Raw genomic sequence first — 20,135 nt, 5'->3', positions numbered from 1 at the left:
CTTCCATCACCAGCCGGGACAGTTAATTCAAGAGATTCGCCACCCTCTGCCAGAACTAATTTCGACATTCCTCAGTTTTACATGAATTGCCCCTCAGCTTTTCCAGCTTTCTCAATCAGCCTGAAGAAGGTGAATGAGTAGAACGGTGGCGCAGCCGTAGAGATGCTGCCTTACAGCGAATGCAGCACCGGAGACCCAGGTTCGATCCCGACTACGGGTGCTGTCTGTACGGAGTTTGTACATTCTCCCCGTGACCTGCGTGGGTTTTCTCCGAGATCCTCGGTTTCCTCCCACAGTCCAAAGATGTGCAGGTATGTAGGTTAATTGGCTTGGTAAATGTACAAATGTGATAGTGTTAATGTGCGGGTTCGCTGGTCAGCGTGGACCCGGTGGGCTGAAGGGCCTGTTTCCACGCTGCATCTCTAAATTAAATAAACAAAACTATTGCTAAACTCCAACCCATTTATAGTGAAGGCCAAAATGACTTGATTTTTCTTACCAAACTGCATGACTCACACTTCTCAACAGTAAACTTCATTTGCCAGACTTTTTATTTACACTTAATCAATCTGTCCATAACCCACTGCAGAATCAGAGTATCCTGATCATAACATACCCCTCCAATTGCTTTTGTATCAAAGGCAAATTTGGAAACCTTACATAATGTTTCTTCCTTCAAGTAATTCATGTGAATAATGAACCAAGCCAAGAACTGATCCCTGCAATACTCCATTAAGGGCCTGTCCCATGAGCATGCGACTGCATGCGGCGAGTGCGACCTAACGTGGTTGCTTGAGCCGCACGGCCTCGCGGAGCCGGTCCCACTTCGATCGCCGGAGCCATATGTAGTTGTGCGGAGCTGGTCCCGACATCGCGCGGGGCTCTGAAAAACTGACACTGTCCAAAAATTCCGCGCGGCAACACACCTCCTCGATGGGCGTGCGCAGCGTTTTGACGACGTACGCCTAGCGCGTGGCGTTGCGCGATGACGTCACCACCCGGCGTGCCGTTGCGCAATGCCATAACCGCCCGATGCCGTGCGACGTCCAACTTCAGTCGGCCCGTCTCCTGCCCAGCTGATTGGCGAGTATGATGTCAGGACCAGCTCCACACAACTCCAGACGGCTCGTGGTTGGAAGTGGGACCGGCCGCGCGAGGCCTTACGGCTCAAGCCACCACGTTTGGTCATGCTAGACGCATGCAATCGCATGCTGGTGGGACAGGTCACTTCAGTATGAACAGGACTCACATATTTAAACTTGCTGTCTTCTATGAGAGCCAGTTTTCAAAAACATTTCCTCTGATATCATAGACTATTATGGTTGAAAATATTGCAATGGGAAGTTGAAGTTCAAAATTCAAAACAAAAATAAATATGCACAAGTATTTTCCAGACTAATGCAACGTAAATAGGAAAAATGAATCGTTTAAAATAGAAAGAAAAGCAGAATCAACAAATCCATCAGCATTACGAATGCTATGGCTAACTGGGTCTTTCAAATCATTGACCAGTGATAACATTTACTCTCCAACCTAATGTGTGAGCCTTTAAATGGAAGTTATATGTACTTAATATTTCCCATTTTTCTTCCTATCTGGTTTATTGGACAGTCGATCACAGAGAATATTCAATGCTGAAAATACCACTCTATATATTCACTCTGCACATTTATCAAGTGCGATAGCCTTTCCCTATTAGTGAAAGGCTAATATTGTTCCATATTTAGTGGATATTACAGCAGTAATACAATGGTAGTTTTGTAACACAGATTCAAATCAGTAGTTCTTTACATTTTTACATCATTGGCACTCCTTCCTTTGCTGCTTTTTAAAATAATTTATTACATCAGTGACTATACGCTTTAATTATCCATAAAACTCATTGGGATAATGCAGAAATAAACAGGAAACTAAAGAAAAATCTGAAAGTAATAACCATTACTCTGAGAGGTGGTTAAATTAATGATGCTCGACAACATAAAGTTGAATCAACGTGGATAGTCCTTCAAGCAGTCAAAATCATTTCAGTTCTTTCACCAATAAATGCAGGAAGTCTTTCCCAGAAATACAAAATGCATTTTAACAGCTTAAATTAAAATGAAATGTTTGAAATTCAGAAGATCTTCTTTGTACAAGCCTTTCTTTCCCCTGCTTGTAAAGTGGCGACATTTCAAACAAAATGGCAAGTTAAAACAAGTTTGTTTGAAACATAAAGGAGTTACTACCCATATTCACACAAACATTTCCCCACTTCATAATTCAGGACAATAGACAGATCTTTGGGATGGCAGATTTACTAGCTAAGCACGAACGAACCACTATCAATGTGTAAAACAAAGTCTAGGAATATCCGGCAGGAAAGAGATAAATTGCGATTTGCACATCATTACTAACTGTTGAATGATTTGCACTGCTCCATCATTAGATGCACAATAAAATCCTCATTATCAATTTGCCATGAATCTGCTGCAATTACACTGAATTGCAAAACAAACTCAAAAGGTTGATATTTTATGATGACCGAACCTTTCAATATTTGTTCAAAGGCATAGAACAGAAGCACTTGAAATTATGATCTATCCGAATGATAACAAATTTAAATTTAAATATTTCCGTTTAGTTTCGAGATACAGCGCGGAAACCGGCCCTTCAACCCACCGGGTCAGCGTCGACCAGCGATTCCCTGCATATTAACACTATCCTACAAACACTAGGGACAATTTTTACATTTACCAAGCCAATTAACCTACAAACCTGTACGTCTTTGGAGTGTGGGAGGAAACCCAAGATCTCGGAGTAAAGTCACGGGAAGAACGTACAAACTCCGTACAGACAGCACCCGGAGTCGGGATCGAACCCGGGACTCTCGCGCTGCTCTCGCTGTAAGGCAGCAACTCTACCGCTGCGCCACCGTGCCGCCCTGGATGGTGGAAATAATTTTTCTTAACATTCCTTTTATATTCCATGTGATAGGAGTAGAATAAGGCCATTCGGCCCATTAAGTCTACTCCGCCATTCAATCATGGCTGATCTATCTTTCCTTCCTAACCCCATTCCCCTGCCTTCACCCCATAACCTCTAACACCTGTACTAATCAAAAATCTATCCATCTCTGCCTTAACAAAACTGCACTTTTGTCTTAATCAAACTTTGTTTTCCCTTTTGACTTGAACCCACCTTTTTATTGTTTGTTATTTCAATGTTGTGACAATTAAATACTCGACACTTGACTCGTATTTCTGTCCCATTGTTCTTTAAGTTCCCTGATGGTCCAGCGACCACAACACATTATTATCAACTTCCAGCAATTTGCCGTACGAGATCCATTTTGTTTAAATACAAGTGAAACAAACCAAATCACAGCCCTCGCCACATATTGGACAACTCCAGTGCATTCTGGAGCAATATTGTTCTTCCATTCCACCAAAACATATTTGTATTTTTGTTAGCAGCAGGTAAAATGTCACCCTTCAAACACCGCATTCTCCATGAGTGACCTGATCCTCAAATCCCTTTTGGGCCCGGTGACCACAATGCATGCATGCCCTATTCCATCTTCACATGATATTTTTTGGTAATATATTTGTGTTTCAAATGTTTTTTATTTTACCAGGAATGCTATACTCCTGACCTCATTACTACAGCCTTGGACTCAGCATGGACGAAAGAGTTCAATTCCAGTAGTAAGGTAAGAAGAGTAAAGGGCCTGTCCCACTTAGGTGATTTTTAGGTGACTGCCGGCGACTGTCATAGTTGTAGCAGGTTGCCGAAAAACCGGCGACTGGACTAATGGGCCTGTCCCACTTAGGCGATTTTTTTAGGCGGCTGCCGGCGGCTACGACAATGGAATTCACTGAAGTCAGCATCGGCGACAACCTACGACATCCTGACGCCAACCTACGACATCCTGACGCCAACCTACGACAGCACCTACGTCAAGCTACGCTCATTGGTGTCAAACCCACTCGCCGAATGTCGCCGAAAATTTTTCAACATGTTGAAAATCCAGCGGCGACCAGAAAGACGCCACAACTCTTTGGGTGACTGAGGAGACTACTCACGACCATACAGTCCACACTCCGGAGATTGCCTAGTCGCCTAAATAAAATCACCTAAGTGTGACAGGCTCATAACAGCACTTGACATCAAATCAGCAATTAACAGATTCTGGTATCAAGGGGTTGTGCAAAAATTGAATTGAATAAGCATCAAGAGAAGAGCCTGCCGCTGGTGAAGATTAAAAATCTCAGCCTAAGGATATTACATTGGAGGTTCCCTCGTTCTATGTCCTCAGTCCAACCATCTTTATTAGTTACTTTCCCACCTTGATCCGTTCACAAATGGACTAGACTATTGATGACTGAAAAACAATCAGGTCCATTTCCGCCTCCTCAGAAAATGAAACAGCCAAAGCCAGTCAGCAACATGTCAGAGACAACTTTAATGCATGGGCCAATAAATAGCAAGTAACATTCGTGCTGGAGTGCTAGAAAGAGTTTTCAACCAAAATAAGTTTAACCCTAACCCTTGACATTAAATAACATTCACGTGACCGAGTTCCCAAACATCAATTTCTCGAAGTTCGCCGTTGACCAGAAATGTAACTGAGCCGGCCAGGAAGATAGCGTGGCATCGAGAGATGGTAAGAAACTGTGTATTCTGCATAATATAACTAGCATGTTTCCCCCCCATAAATAAAAAAGACACAAACATGGGAAAATAGACAATAGGTGCAGGAGTAGGCCACCCGGCCCTTCGAGCCAGCACCGCCATTCAATGTGATCATGGCTGATCATCCCCAATCAGCACCCCATTCCTGCCTTCTCCCCATATCCCCTGACTCCGCTATTTTTAAGAGCCCTATCTAGCTCTCTCTTGAAAGCATCCAGGGAACCGGCCTCCACTGCCCTCTGAGGCAGAGAATTCCACAGACTCACCACTCTCAGGTTAGGTCGTGGATAGATTTACATCTCCGAATAAAGATTTGAAAATTTCTTTTTTAAGGGTCTTTCTCTCCTATTTCTACTTTCTACTCTTTCTTTTCTTATATACACACTTCACGTTTTTCTATTTTCTATTATCTATTTTTCCTCTTTTTCTTCTCTCTATTTTTTTTTCCTGTCTTTCTTACTTCCTTTTCAAAAACATAAAACTAGAGGTTGTACATAGAATGTATTACATGATGATATAGTTGGCACCTAAAATTAGGTACCACTGTATTGTTTTGTATTGTATTAACGTCTAATAAAATAAAAAAATAAAAAAATAAAACAACTCTCTGTGTGACATTCAACGTCTGGATGAATGAAATACCTACAACCAATTCACACAATCAGCTTCCAAGCTGAACTGGCCCTTTTGGTTGGCATCCCATCCAATCCTGGCAACACTGGGTCTCTATGGCTGTAAGCTGCACCATCTACAAACAAAGCTCAACAACTTATCAAGGATTTCCACAACACCTCTGAAACCTGTGAATTCTACAACCTGGAAGAACAAGGGCAACAGTACAGAGTGAAACATCCTTTCTTCCAAGAAACCCAAGAATGTGAGGAAGATTATCGCCATTCCTTCAGTGCCACTGGATCATAGGTCCAGAACGCAGCCGCCCGACTCATCACCCACACCAAATCCTGGCATCGCATCACTCCAGTCCTCAAACAACTTCACTGGCTTCCCATCTCCCACCGGATCACCTACAAAATCCTGGTCCTCACCTACAAAGCCCTCCACCATCTGGCCCCCCCATATCTCACTGACCTCATCTCCCCCTACCAACCCTCACGGTCCCTCAGATCCACATCAGCCGGTCTCCTCTCCATCCACAAGTCCAACCTCCGCAGTTTTGGGGACAGAGCCTTCTCCAGGGCAGCTCCCAGGCTCTGGAACTCCCTCCCCCAACTGATCCGCAATTCCGTGTCCCTCACCATCTTCCAGTCCCGCCTCAAGACCCATCTCTTCACCTCTGCCTATCCTTAGCCCCACGTCCCCGTCCCTTTTCATCTGTGCATTAATTGCCTCATACTGTGTTTTGTATTGAATTCTGTCTTTACTTTGTGTACTAGTCATGTCTCTACTATTTATTTCATTCCCCTTACATGTTTTTCCTCTACATGCTCAATTTTTGTAAGGTGTCCTTGACTCTTGAAAGGCGCCCATAAATAAAATGTATTATTATTATTATTATAGGTACACAAAAATGCTGGAGAAACTCAGCGGGTGCAGCAGCATCTATGAAGCGAAGGAAATAGGTGACGTTTCGGGCCGAAACCCTTCTTCAGACTGGATCATGTTGACTTTGAAAGAAGAAGGCCGAGCATCCACAAACCCGTCTTCATCAACGGGACGGTGATGGAGACAGTCAAAAACTTCAATTTCTATATTGCAACAGGTTGCATCATGGACTGGTTCAGCAACTCGAATGTGTAAAACTCCGAACTAAGACTTGAGTGACAGACAGGAAAAGTATATGTTTGCATATCAGTGCAGGAAGGAACTGCAGATTCTGGTTTACACTGAACATGGACACAAAATGCTGGAGTAACTCAGCGGGACAGGCAGCATCTCTGGAGAGAAGGAAACTGAGAGTCAGGGGAGAGGGAAACTAGAGATATGGAAGGGTAAGGTGTGAGAATGACAGATCAAAGCAGACGAAGCTGAGGGAAATGTGGAATGGTTTATCAGTCCGCCTATGCCTACACACTCTCTTGGTTCCTAAACACTAATGCCCCTGTCCCACTTAGGAAACCTGAACGGAAACCTCTGGAGACTTTGCGCCTCACCCAAGGTTTCTGTGCAGTTCCCGGAGGTTGCAGGTGGTTGCCGGAGGTTGCAGGTAGTGGAGGCAGGTAGGGAGATGGACAAAAACCTCCGGGAACCTCTGGGAACCGCACGGAGACCTTGGGTGAGGCGCAAAGTCTCCAGAGGTTTCCGTTCAGGATTCCTATGTGGGACAGGGGCATAACTCCTCCTCCCATTCCCATACTGACTTTTCTGTCCTGGGCCTCCTCTGCTGTCAGAGTTAAGTCAAATGCAAATTGGAGGGACAGCATTTCACAGAATAATATTTTTTGCATTTACTACTTGACTTTCAGGGAAGAAAGAAAAGCTAATTAAAATGGTGGGGGGGTTCTTATTGCACATTATGTTTCTTGTGTTTCCTTGCTACCAAATTCTACCATATATTGCACAATACATAACAATAAATGCATTCTAATTAAGTATCAGCGTTCACTCCAAAAAAATAAAGGAGACAACGTGCAAGATTAACTCAGCAGGTCTAGCAGCATCTCTGGAGAAGATGCTGCGTGGTCTGTTAAGTTATTCCAGCACTTTGTGTCCTATTGTGTTGCCTAGCATCTGCAGTTTCTTGTTTCTTCAAGGAACTTTAGTTTGTAATAGTTGTGAATGAGTCACCAAGTACGAAGGTACAATCAGTTCACATTGTTGATCATAAAGAGCAAGACAATTAATAAAGGAGGGGTTCTGCAACATTATAAACATAGTGTTTCACTTTCACTCTTGTAGTGAGTTGGGATATCACAGTGCTTGGCCATCATCTAGTATCTCACCCACCTGGTCATTAATGATGCACCAGCTATTCAATCATAGGTGTCACTACAGCTAGAACCTGTCCTCACCTGATACGGAAATCCACAGGTTTACAAAGTTAATAGAAAGTGATGATGAAGGGTGGCCATGGTCAAGTTTTCCATTCCTGACCCATGGTCACAGAACAAATTGAATTACTTCCCCCTCTGTCTACAACAGGGAAGTCCTGGGAGACCAGGGCTCAAACTTGTTTCCACCCGATGTGACTCACCTCATCCCGACATTATCATTAATGCAGTTGAAAGAACAACATATCAAGCAGAATAACCGAGTTAGGTATGTGGCAACAAAACTGAATTAATTTAAAACCATCAAACAGATTATATTGTTGTTCAAGAAGGAACTGCAGATGCTGGAATATCGAAGGTACACAAAATTGCTGGAGAAACTCAGCGGGTGCAGCAGCATCTATGGAGCGAAGGAATTAGGCGACGTTTCGGGCCGAAACCCTTCTTCAGACTGATGGGGGGGGGGAGAAGGAAGGAAAAGGGGAGGAGGAGGAGGAGCCCGAGGGCGGGCGGATGGGAGGGTGGGAGGAGACAGCTAGAGGGTTAAGGAAGGGGAGGAGACAGCAAGGGCTAGCAAAATTGGGAGAATTCAATGTTAATGCCATCCGGACGCAAGGTCCCCAGACGGAATATGAGGTGCTGTTCCTCATATTCAGATTATATTATTCTCTTAAAAGTACCAAGGTATTTTTTTAAATACAGATCTATTCTTAAAAGACAACAATATGTTCAAGGATATGTAATTTCTCCTCGTGACTCAGCAATACACATTATTTGATAGCGGGGTGGAAGATTGCAACCTTCACGTGGTCCGCCCTGTTTCGACTAATGCAGTCAACTTGACGTGCACACACAGAAGATCAAATAGGACAAGTTGTCCGACAACTTTAGGCTGTGCACGCCACACAAAAGAAGAAGTTTGTTTGAGAGCAAAGATTTGGCAGCACGGTGGCATAGCGGTAGAGTTGCTGCCTTACAGTGCCAGAGACCCAGGTTCAATCCTGACAACGGGTGTTGTCTGTACGGTGCTTGTACCTTCTCCCCATAACCTGCGTGGGTTTTCTCCGGGATCTCCGGTTTCCTCCCACACTCCAACAACGTACAGATTTGTAGGTTAATAGGCTTGGTATAATTATAAAATTGTCCCTAGTGTGTTCAGTATAGCGTTAGTGTACAGGGATCGCTGGTGGGCGCGGACTCGGACTAAATTATAAAGATATCCCTAGATTTATGGTGAAAGCTACCATATAAATGGAAGTAGTTATTTTGAGATTAATATGTCGTATTGTCACATACATTTGAAATGTTTAACTTTTTCTTTTAAAAAAAAAAACAGTTGTTGCACATGTGCTGAAGCAAAAAATAATGAAGGAGTTAAACTTGGCCATTTCCATGATACTACAGGGTTCAATGTGTCAGGTTATAATTTAACTGAGCATGCTATTTTGTTTCTGCTGAACACACAGGAAGTAATTTTCCTGCCTGTACTTTTTGTCAATACAATGGACTCAAGATAGCTGTAGGAAATAGATTTTTGGGCCAAATTAATTTGTTATATATCCAGATGATAAACAGTGGCACCTGGCATTTTGTAGGAATTATCCTACTTCTAATTCTTCATAATAATTGTACTCAAGGTATTAGAAATACTGAGTGCATTGTGTGCGCTAAATGTCTACAAAAGACCATTTGGCGGTACAGTGAAACAACTGGTAGAGCTGCTGCCTCACAGCGCCAGAAACCTGGGTTCGATCCTGACCTAGGATACCATCTGTGTGGAGTTCGCACGCTCTACCCTTGACCATGTGTGTTCCCACCAGATGCATTGGTTGCCTCATACGTCCCAAAGACGTGCGGGGTTGAAGGTGAATTGGCTTCTGTGGATTGCCCCTAGTGTGTGTAGGGATGTGAAAAGGGGCTAACGTTGAACTAGTGTGAGCGTGTGATCGATAGTCGGCCTGGAATCAGTGGGCCGAAGGACCTGTTTCCATGCTGTATCATTAAACTAAAGACCTTGAGCTTTCTGTCACAATTTCTTTGGAGAAATGAATCACTTAAGATCAATTCTCTACATTCAGAATACATAGGATGATTTATTTATTCTCCCATGTGTCAGTAGCTGAAAGATTGTGTGTGTGTGCTCAGAAATGGTCAAGCAGAATAGAAACTGTGGCGCGGTCTGGAGCATACTTGTAGTCAGATTCAAATGTTCTCGCTGAAAGGAGCAAGGGAAGGAAAGCAACTGAACCCATGGCCACATTTCTGCAGCAGTTTCCATCTGCAATAATTGTTGCAAACCACCTGAAACCGGGCAAATCCGGAAATACGGATAGAAACATAAAAAATTGGAGCAGCTCAATATCTGGTCCTATATCACAATATCATATTCATGCTCTCTTTCCCATGACCCTCAATGTGTTTTGGTCGATAAATCCAAATCCTCCTTTATTAAACATATTCAGAGACTTGGCTCAAGGGCCTTCAGTGGTAGAAAATTCCAGAGATTCAATGCCTCTTGCCGCGTAAATTCACAGAGTAAAACATTTCTCCTGATTTTAGCCCTAAAGGTATCGCCCAATTTGCTCACACTGTAATCTAATCTCTTGCTCTAAGGCACCCAGCCAGAATAAATATTGAGCTCCATCAGAATTATCCACATTTCAATGAGATCCTCTCTCGTTCCTCTCGGCTCCAGTAAACAAATGTGAATAGAGAGGATTGTGAGACCCACTATTGATGATCTTGAGAATGTCTCTGATGGCAGTTTGTGTTCCTGTGAAGAGGTCAGGAATACAAGGATTGAATAAGCAGTCATGGGTTGTAACTGGGCACAAGGAATTGGAGAGCTGCGGAGCTGCGGGTCCGAGGAGCGAGGGGACCGCCCGGGGCATCGGCGGCGGCGGCGGAGCTGCAGGTGTGAGGACGGCGGTGCAGCGCTGGAGCGCCATTGCGGGGCGGGCGGTGCCTTGCCTGGGTCGCCGCGCTGGAACTCCGGTGAGCTGGGACCGGCGTTAAAACATCGCGGAGCTGCGGGCGGCGGCGCTGAACTTTACACCGGGAGCCTGGGATCTCGCGACGAGATCGCCAGTTGAGCTCCCTTCGGCGCGGCCTTGTCGGCTCTGGAAGCCACGGTCTCGAGTAGGGAGGCGGCCGTTCCAGGGTTCCCAAGCCGCTGAGAGGACTCTCCCGACGCCGGAACATCATCACCCGGCGAGGACGGCCTGGAACATCGGGCCTCCGTAGAGGCAACTGTGGAGGCCTCAATAGGCCTGACTATGGGTGGACATTGGGGATGGGACTGGACTTTGTGCCTTCCCCCATAATGGGAACCATTGTGGGGGGATGTGAGAGGAACCATGATGAGTTGCTTCTGTGCATCCTGCAGGGGGTACAAACTGCTGGGGCTGGGCATCGCTGGTGGAGTAAATGAATGCTTGCAGATGGGGTGCCTATCAAGTGGGGTGCTCTGACCTGTATGGTGTAAAGCTTCTTGAGTGTTCTTTAAACTGCAGTTCGTCAAGTGGACTGTATTCCATCATGCATCCAACTTGAGACTTGTAGAAGGGCAGTTAGGAAGCAAGTTACTCTCCACATGATTCCTAGCCACTGACCTGCTCTTGTGCATTGTGCATATGGCTACTTCAAATCAGTTTCTGGACTATGGTAACCTCCAAGACTGGGGGAATTCAGTGATGGGCAAGGCCATGGAATATCAAGGGATAATAACTGGAATTTCTCTTGATGGATCTTGACACTGCCTTGCGCTTATGTGAATGTGCAATAATCAGCAAACACCTCTACCTCTGACCTGTACATTGAAGAAAGGTCATTGATGAAGTAGCAAAGGATAGTTGGGCCTTCAGCACTATCTGAGCAAGTTCTACAGCGATGTCCTACAGCTGAGATGATCACTACTAAAACCATCTTCCTTTGTCCTACATGATTCCAAACAGTGGCTTTTCCTCAATTCCCATTTACTCCAATTTATCCAGCGCTCCTTGATGTCATATGCCATTAAATGCTGCCTGGACATTATGGACAGTTACTGAATCTAACATCTTTTAATTTATTTTCATCCATGTTTTATAGGTTTTGTTAGAGGTGTACACCTTTCCTTCTCTGTGGATTGTCACCTTGTCGTGGTGGAGAAGCTTGTGTGGTCCTGAGATCCTGAGAGCGATGCCGTCTGATTGTCACCTTGTCGTGGTGGAGAAGCTTGTGTGGTCCTGAGATCCTGAGAGCGATGCCGTCTGGAGCTATGCTCCTGGTAGGGCCACCCACGGCAGTAAGGTCGAGGGGGAGGTCTCTGACAAAGAGCGATCCAACCAAGACCTCAACGGTGGAACAGTGGAGGATGATGGCTGACCTTAGTGGAGCGTCACAACATAGAAACATAGACAATAGGTGCAGGAGTAGGCCATTCGGCCCTTCGAGCCTGCACCGCCATTTGATATGATCATGGCTGATCATCCAACTCAGTATCCCATCCCTGCCTTCTCTCCATACCCCCTGATCCCTTTAGCCACAAGGGCCACGTCTAACTCCCTCTTAAATATAGCCAATGAACTGGCCTCAACTACATTCTGTGGCAGAGAATTCCACAGATTCAACACTCTCTGTGTAAAAAATGATTTCCTCATCTTGGTCCTAAAAGTCTCCCCTCTTATCCTTAAACTGTGACCCCTAGTTCTGGACTTCCCCAACATCGGGAATAATCTTCCTGCATCTAGCCTGTCCAACCCCTTAAGAATTTTGTAAGTTTCTATAAGATCCCACCTCAATCTTCTAAATTCTAGCGAGTACAAGCCGAGTCTATCCAGTCTTTCCTCATATGAAAGTCCTGCCATCCCAGGAATCAGTCTGGTGAACCTTCTCTGTACTCCCTCTATGGCAAGAATGTCTTTCCTCAGATTAGGAGACCAAAACTGTACGCAATACTCCAGGTGTGGTCTCACCAAGACCCTGTACAACTGCAGTAGAACCTCCCTGCTCTTATACTCAAATCCTTTTGCAATGAATGCTAACATACCATTTGCTTTCTTCACTGCCTGCTGCACCTGCATTCCTACTTTCAATGACTGGTGTACCATGACACCCAGGTCTCGTTGCATCTCCCCTTTTCCTAATCGGCCACCATTCAGATAATAGTCTACTTTCCTGTTTTTGCCACCAAAGTGGATAACCTCACATTTATCCACATTATACTACAACGGCTGGGAAGGCGGATGAAGGCTGCAGCAGAAAAGGGTCTCCGGTCGTCTTGGACTCCATGCCACTGGATCCTGATCCAGATCTGTCAAGGACCGTGGGGTGGCTGTCTGTGCACCAGTCTCCCCACGTTAAACAAAGTCACGCACAGGCGTCCTCCATATAGGGAATAGCACCCTGGAGACACCCATGGTCAGCCATGACCAAAGGGGGCCTAAGAAGACACATGTGAAGTCATGAATAAGACCAGCTTCGCTTCCTTACATTAGATTAAGCAGATTATAACTAGATATAGAAACCAAGAACAGAAAGGTGCATAAAAGTCTACTGGTCCTGGTTTGAGTTTTTTTTTTTTAAATGGGGAGACACAAATACAAGTTACTTGCATTAGCCATTTATGAAATGGCTTTTAGTGGGAAAAGTGCCACTAATAATCTGGAAGTAAATATTAACTATGAGCTTCACTGATCAGGAGACCTTAATTTAATGAAAGTATTCATGAGATGCTTCAAAATTCGGGCTAGTAAATTAGTATTCATGTATCAGTAAAAGGGAAATAAGTCCAAGTTTGCACTTTAAGGATGTCTATTTAGAAAAAGCATCACTGAAATCCTTGATTATAATCCAAAGGCAATCAGAAGATACAGGGTGAAAAAAAACATCAAGGCACAAAAGACAAAGGTCAGGAGAAATATAAATCATCTGTGTAACATGCTTCCATTAAGTAAGGTTTATCCCAGCCAAAGTTTTCCCATTTTAGACAATGAGTTAATATACTTCCTAGTACACTAAAGCGCCAAATCTGTAATCCTAAATAACTGTAATAGCCCATTCTCACGTTGCGAGTTGACACAAGAGGTAACCCGAGTTAAGGGCTCATGGTACGATATACCAAGTGAAAGATCAAGAGGTTAACCGAGTTCCCACGGTAGACGGCAGTTTCCCGTTTACTTGTCATTTCTGCGATCTGACATTTTCGTCTCCCGAGTTAACCAGTTCCTGTCCCGTTAATCTTGAGCGAACATTGTCTACTGACATGTTGTAAAATCATCACGTGGTACATATGATGTGACGTATTTTCTTCACACACTAGAAAATCCTCCCATGGTTGAATTGGCTCATTTGGAGACATGTCTGCAATAAGGCTTTTCGAGTCCAGGATGATGGTGTTTTTTATTCAAGTGCTGTATGCAGCAGCCATTTGTGTGATGCGAGGACGCTTGCATGAAGGCAGAAGGGTGAGATTAATTAAAAGGAGAATTAAGAGGAAGTCTCACGGGGGGAAGCCCATCTTTCAAAGGAGATCTCTATTTGGACAATATGAAAAGCTGCTTAATGTGCTGTGCGAAGAGGATAAATCTGCTTTAAAATTTTTTGTCAGAATTTCACCTGAGCTCTTTAATGAGCTGAAGACTAACTTGGGACCTCTTACTTTATGCTATCTTCCCTTTACATTCGCGTCTGGTAAGGATTTTTCATCAACAGCTACCGGGGAGGCAATCTGCAGATTTCCTTGATCACCTTTTCGCTGCTCCAAGGAGCCCACAGGCAGTGTTGACTTCTCCTGTGGCATCTCCTGCTGCCTCTCTACCTGCCTCTCCTCCTCCTCCTCCTGCATGACAAAAGCCTTATTGGCATGTTTTGTTCCCTTTCTTTGGACTTTTCTTGGAGCCATCTCTACAAGTCTTCCTCTTAAAAAGATTCTCCAGCAATGAGGTGAAACGCCCTCGATGGACCCAGGTCACGTGGTGATATTGAAGCCGGGTTCACCGTGCCCAGGACTTCCCACGGTAGACTCAAGAGTCACCAAGGTTAACGCACGGGCCACTGCGTTATTAAAATGTTTCAATTCTTAACCACAAGAGTAAAATTGACTCGTGGAAAATTTCAAACATGTTTGATTTTTGGCAAGAGTAGACAAGTTACACGAGTACCTGCCGTTAGCTCCACGATGCACTACGTTGCGTCCACGAATGCCGTACGCTAATCGTACGTTATTACCACGAGGTTTAACTCGGGTTACCTCTTGTGTCAACTCGCAACGTGAGAATGGCCTTTAAGGAGACCGAAATCAAATGCTGAAGAAGGGCACCATAGCTCTACTTTACTGCGGTTCATAGAAACATAGAAAAAAAAATAGGTGCAGGAGTAGGCCAGTCGGCCCTTCGAGCCAGCACCGCCATTCAATATAATCATGGCTGATCATCTAACATCAGTACCCCGTTCCTGCTTTTCCCCCCACATCCCTTAATTCCTTTAGCCCTAAAAGCTAAATCTCTCTCTCTCTCGAGAAATGCAGTGAATTGGCCTCCACTGCCTTCTGTGGCAGAGAATTCCACAGATTCACAACTCTCTGGGTGAAGACATTTTTTCGCATCTCAGTCCTAAATGGCCTACCCCGTATTCTAAACAGTGACCCCTGGTTCTGTACTCCCCCAACATCAGGAACATTTTTCCTGCATCTAACCTGTCCAATCCTTTAAGAATTTTATGTTTCGATAAGATCTCCTCTCATCGTTCTAAATTCCAGTGAATACAAGCCCAGTTGACCCATTCTTTTATCATGTCAGTCCCGGGAATTAACCTGGTGAATTTACGCTGCACTCCCTCAATGACAATAATGTCCTTCCGCAAATTATGAGACTAAAATTGGACACAATACTCCACGTGTGGTCTCACCAGGGCTTTGTACAACTGCAGTAGGACCTCCTTGCTCCTAAACTCAAATCCTCTCGCAATGAAGGCTTCCTTCACTGCCTGCTGTACCTGCATGCTTACTTTCAGTGACTGATGTACCAGCACACCCAGATATCGCTACACCTCCCCTTTTCCTAATCTGACACCATTCAGATAATAATCTGCCTTCCTGTTCTTGCCACCAAAGTGGATAACCTCACATTTATCCACATTATACTGCATCTGCCATGCATCTGACCACTCACCCAACCTATCCAAGTCACCCTACAGCCTCATAGCATCCTCATCGCCACCCTGCCACCCAGCTTTGCGTCATCCACAAACTTGGAGATGTCACATCTAATTCCCTCGACTAAATCGTTAATAGGATTCACATTACTTTTTTTTGTTTTTTTGTTTTTTTTATTAGAAGTTAATACAGTACAAAACAGTACAGTGGAACCTAATTTTAGGTGCCAACTATGTCATACCGTAATCCATTCTATGTACAACCTCTAGTTTTATGTTTTGAGAAGGAAGTAAGCAAGACAAGAAAAAGAAAACAATAGAAAGGGGAAAAAGAGGAAAAATAGATGGTAGAGAATAGAAAAACGTGAAGTGTGTATATAAAAAAAAGAAAAAGTAGAAAGTAGAAATAGGAGAGAAGGCCCCTTAAAAGAGAAATTTCAAATCTTTATCGGAGATGTAGATCTATCCGCGGCATGAACTGAAATCAGCAATCTTTACAGTAACGCTGCATCACATGATTCCAAAAAGTCGATGAAAGTAGACCAACTCCTTAAGAATTGGTCATATTTATCTATTAGTCGGAGTCTCATTTCTTCAAGGCGTGCTATGTCCATCATATTCCTAATCCACATTTTAACAGTTGGTATGGTTGTATTTTTCCAAAATTTAAGTATCAATTTCTTTCCAATTATTAACCCATAATTTAAAAAAACATTTTGGTCTTTATTTAAATTGATATCTTCTACTATTATTCCAAATATAATCCATTCCGTTTTAGGTTCTATTCTTTAGTTGAAAAGCTTTGTAAATATATCAAATATATCGCTCCAAAATTTATTCAACTTTGTACATCCTACAAATGAATGTGTTATATTAGCGTTTTGAAACAAACATTTATCGCATCTGGGAGAGACGTTTGGATAAAATTTATTCAACCTCGTTTTTGAATAATATAGTCTATGTAATAATTTGAATTGAATTAAATTATGTCTTGCATTAATAGAACAATTATGTGTGTTCCTCAGATACTTTTCCCAATATCTTTCGGGATCTTTATCATTAGCTCATGTTCCCAATCTTCTCTTAGTGCTTCTGTTGAAGGTAATTCTCTATTTAATATATTATTATAAAAGTATGATATTAGTTTTTGTGAATCAGCCTTAATATTCATTGCTTCTTCTAAAGGGTCTAAAAATATAGTTTGAAATCTATGTGTATATTTCTTCATAAAGTCACATATCTGTATATATTTAAAATATTGATTATCCTTCAGTTTAAATTTCACAAGTTACTTTTGATCCTTAGAAATATTTTCTGCTTAAAAAATATATATAAATGTGTGGGGAAATGCTGAGCAGCAATGAAGGCAAGTTAGAATCTCAAAATCCAAGTTAGTAAGGTTCAAATCCTAATCAAGCACTACTAAATGTGAAAGAAAGACATGCAGATGGTATTTTAAATCGAAGGAAACCAGAGATGCTGCCTGTCCGGCTGAGTTACTCCAGCATTTTGTGTCTACCCTCAAACACTACTAATCCAGGTTACTTAAGGTCCAAATCCCTTCTGCACTACACTGAGAATGTTGACAACAATCCAATCTCTGATCAAATCCATCCAAGTGGAGTTGAGTTCTGCTCAAGTACAGCCTTTTCCCTCCCCCTGTTTAAAATAGTCCGCTGTCATTTAGTGGCCAAACTCACAATCTAGTCAAGGGATTGGATAACACCCACAGAAGTAAACCGGTAAAAAAAGAACTAAATGGAGGACTATTTCCCCCGTGTTAACAATAGACCTCCATTAAAGAAACCCCAGTCTACACCGATCAGACATTACACACAATTCAGTAGTAGGACACACGGTGTCTGACGATTATAACACAAGCAGACAGGCAGACACAACAGCGAGGGGGAGACAATCTGGAGCCCGGGTTCAGACAGATAATGCCGGGGTGGCTTTAGTGTTGACCACCTTTGCTGCTCCCGCCACGAACACTCCCCGGTGTGCAATGGGGAAGCCGCCGGGCAATGAACCCGCCAGAAAATAAAATACACAGCATTGGCACAAGCATTAAAGACAACAACCTATTCAACAACTGCGCTTAAAACAACGACACAAAATGCAAAAAGACCGGGGGCAGAAGAAAGAACGAGTATATAATATAATAGTACGCGACCCCCCTCACTCTCTCCCTCCCCGGGAGGTTTGCAGTGAGAGAATGAGTGGCGAGTCCAGCCCAGCCCAGTGTGTGTGTGTGTGGGGGGGGGGGGGGTGAAACACTCGCCGAGGGGAGTGACTGGACTGGACTTCACGGCGGCCGAGCAGAGAGCAAACCAAAGATCCTATAGCAGAGCAAACTACCGGGTGCATGGGGCTGGAGCTGCTGTAGTGTGGTGGGGTGCTGGAGTGGGGTGAGTGTTGTGGTGGGGTGAGTGGGAGTGGGGTGAGTGTTGTGGTGGAGTGAGTGTTGTGGTGGAGTGAGTGTTGTGGTGGAGTGAGTGTTGTGTTGGGGTGAGGGGAGTGGGGTGAGGGGGGGTGTTGTGTTGGGGGGAGTGGGGTGAGTGTTGGGGTGAGGGGGAGTGTATGTGGTGGGGTGTATTGTGGTGGGGTGCGGGGGGTGTTGTGTTGGGGTGAGGGGGGGTGTTGTGTTGGGGTGAGGGAGGCTTTTACCTGCTGTTGAGGAGGCGCCGCTCCGCCTGGCAGCTGCCGACTGGAGCCTGGAGCCGGGGTCCCTGTCGCTCGCCCCTCGTACCTCCTCCTCCTCTTCCTCCTGGGTCCAGGCTTCCGCCATCATCATACGGAATGGATTAGCTTGAGGGAGGGGAGGGGAGGGGGGATGCAGACGGCAGCGCTGCGGACACAAGAGGAGAGGAGAGGGGAGGAGGGTCAGAGGCAACAACCCCGCCCGTCACCTGCACCAGAATGGGGGAGAGAGCAGGCTCTGCTCTGCCCTGCCTTGCCCGCAGCTGCTACAGTTACTGCTACAGCCCCGCACTCCCCACCTTCCCCAACACCACTCGCTACCTTGCACCAACTCCCCAGCTACTCCTGGCTGTGCCGACAGGAAACTCGGCAGCTGAATTAAAACAAAAGGTGGCGGTAGCGCTTGGAGCCGGCTTTCGTTCACCCGAACGTGAAGATCAACGTGCAACTAACTAACTAACTAACTCTGCTGGGAAGTCTCTCGTCGTTAACAGAAACAATGTTTTTGCCCGCTCGCTCGCTGTTGCCTTTGAACGAGAACCAATTACAATGTATTTCTCCCTGAAGGAAAAAAAGTTTGTGCTGCAATGACTCGGCTTATTTTGTCTTGCAAACAAAAAATAAATTACGTAGAAATAATCACTGCCGAATCAATTGGGTAAAGACATACTTTCTAAAGGCAGGGCCTTTTGTGATTTGCCCTCATCCATTGCCTGGCTCAATTGTCGGAATATCTATTTTAAATCGTCTCTCGGGACTGAGAATGATTTGCTGGTGAATTCTGAGACGACTGAGGTTCTCAATGTGAAAACTGCAGACCCTTCCACAGATGGGGGGGGATGGGGGGAGAGTGGGTGATGTGTGAGGCAATGTGCTCCTTCTGATACTTTAGTGTGTTCCTGGTGCTTGGCTTTGCGGTTCCCAATCCCATCCCCATTGTTTCCAATCCATTGTGGATGGTGGATACAAGGAACTGCAGATGTTGGTTGACCAAAAAGGAAACCTACTACCAGAGTTAACATAGAAAATAGGTGCAGGAGTAGGCCATTCAATATGATCGTGGCTGATCATCCAACTCAGTATCCTGAACCTGCCTTCTCTCCATACCCCCTGATCCCTTTAGCCACAAGGGCCACATCTAACACCCTCTTAAATATAGCCAATGAACTGGCCTCAATTACCTTCTGTGGCAGAAGATTCCACAGATTCACCACTCTCTATGTGAAAAATGTTTTTCTCATCTCGGTCCTAAAAGATTTCCCCCTTATCCATAAACTGTGACCCCTTGTTCTGGGCTTCCCCAACATCGGGAACAATCTTCCTGCATCTAGCCTGTCCAACCCCTTAAGAATTTTGTAAGTTTCTATAGGGTGGTTGCACGAAAGGTCACTGGGTCATAGGGCTCGACGCACGGAGCCGCTAAATCCAACTGGAAGACATCCGTCACTTCCGGTATATGTTATTAATGCTAGAAACGCGTACTTTCCTACCTGTTAAAAACCGCCAAAATGTTGAATTTTTGCGCTGAAAACAATTGTGGGAGTCGGGGTAAGTGTGAGCGACATGTACACAACTTTAGAATTCCAAACATGAAGCGAAATGAAGGTATAGAGAAGCGAGAACTGAAGGGACAACAGCAGCTAAAGTGCTTGGTAAACATTGAAAATATTGGGAATTATCGCA

At 44.4% G+C, this 20,135-nt stretch overlaps 1 protein-coding gene across 2 annotated transcripts in view; it reads right to left on the bottom strand.

Moving 5' to 3' along the window:
• The window catches only part of sh3d19 (SH3 domain containing 19), a 144,934-nt gene extending 126,304 nt beyond the window's left edge, over positions 1-18,630 (bottom strand). Inside the window, exon 1 of one of the 2 annotated variants that reach the window (XM_033017641.1) lies at positions 18,420-18,630. In XM_033017641.1, coding sequence (XP_032873532.1) covers positions 18,420-18,546 — 127 coding nt within the window. In that variant the 5' untranslated portion in view covers positions 18,547-18,630. The remainder of the gene's footprint in view (positions 1-18,419) is intronic. The other variant, XM_033017651.1, reaches the window with a different exon arrangement.
• Between the last annotated feature and the right edge of the window lie 1,505 nt (positions 18,631-20,135).

The sequence above is a fragment of the Amblyraja radiata genome, chromosome 1 (genome assembly GCF_010909765.2).
Source record: "Amblyraja radiata isolate CabotCenter1 chromosome 1, sAmbRad1.1.pri, whole genome shotgun sequence".
NCBI classification, from domain to species: domain Eukaryota; kingdom Metazoa; phylum Chordata; class Chondrichthyes; order Rajiformes; family Rajidae; genus Amblyraja; species Amblyraja radiata.
This window is presented reverse-complemented; position numbering and strand designations above follow the sequence as displayed.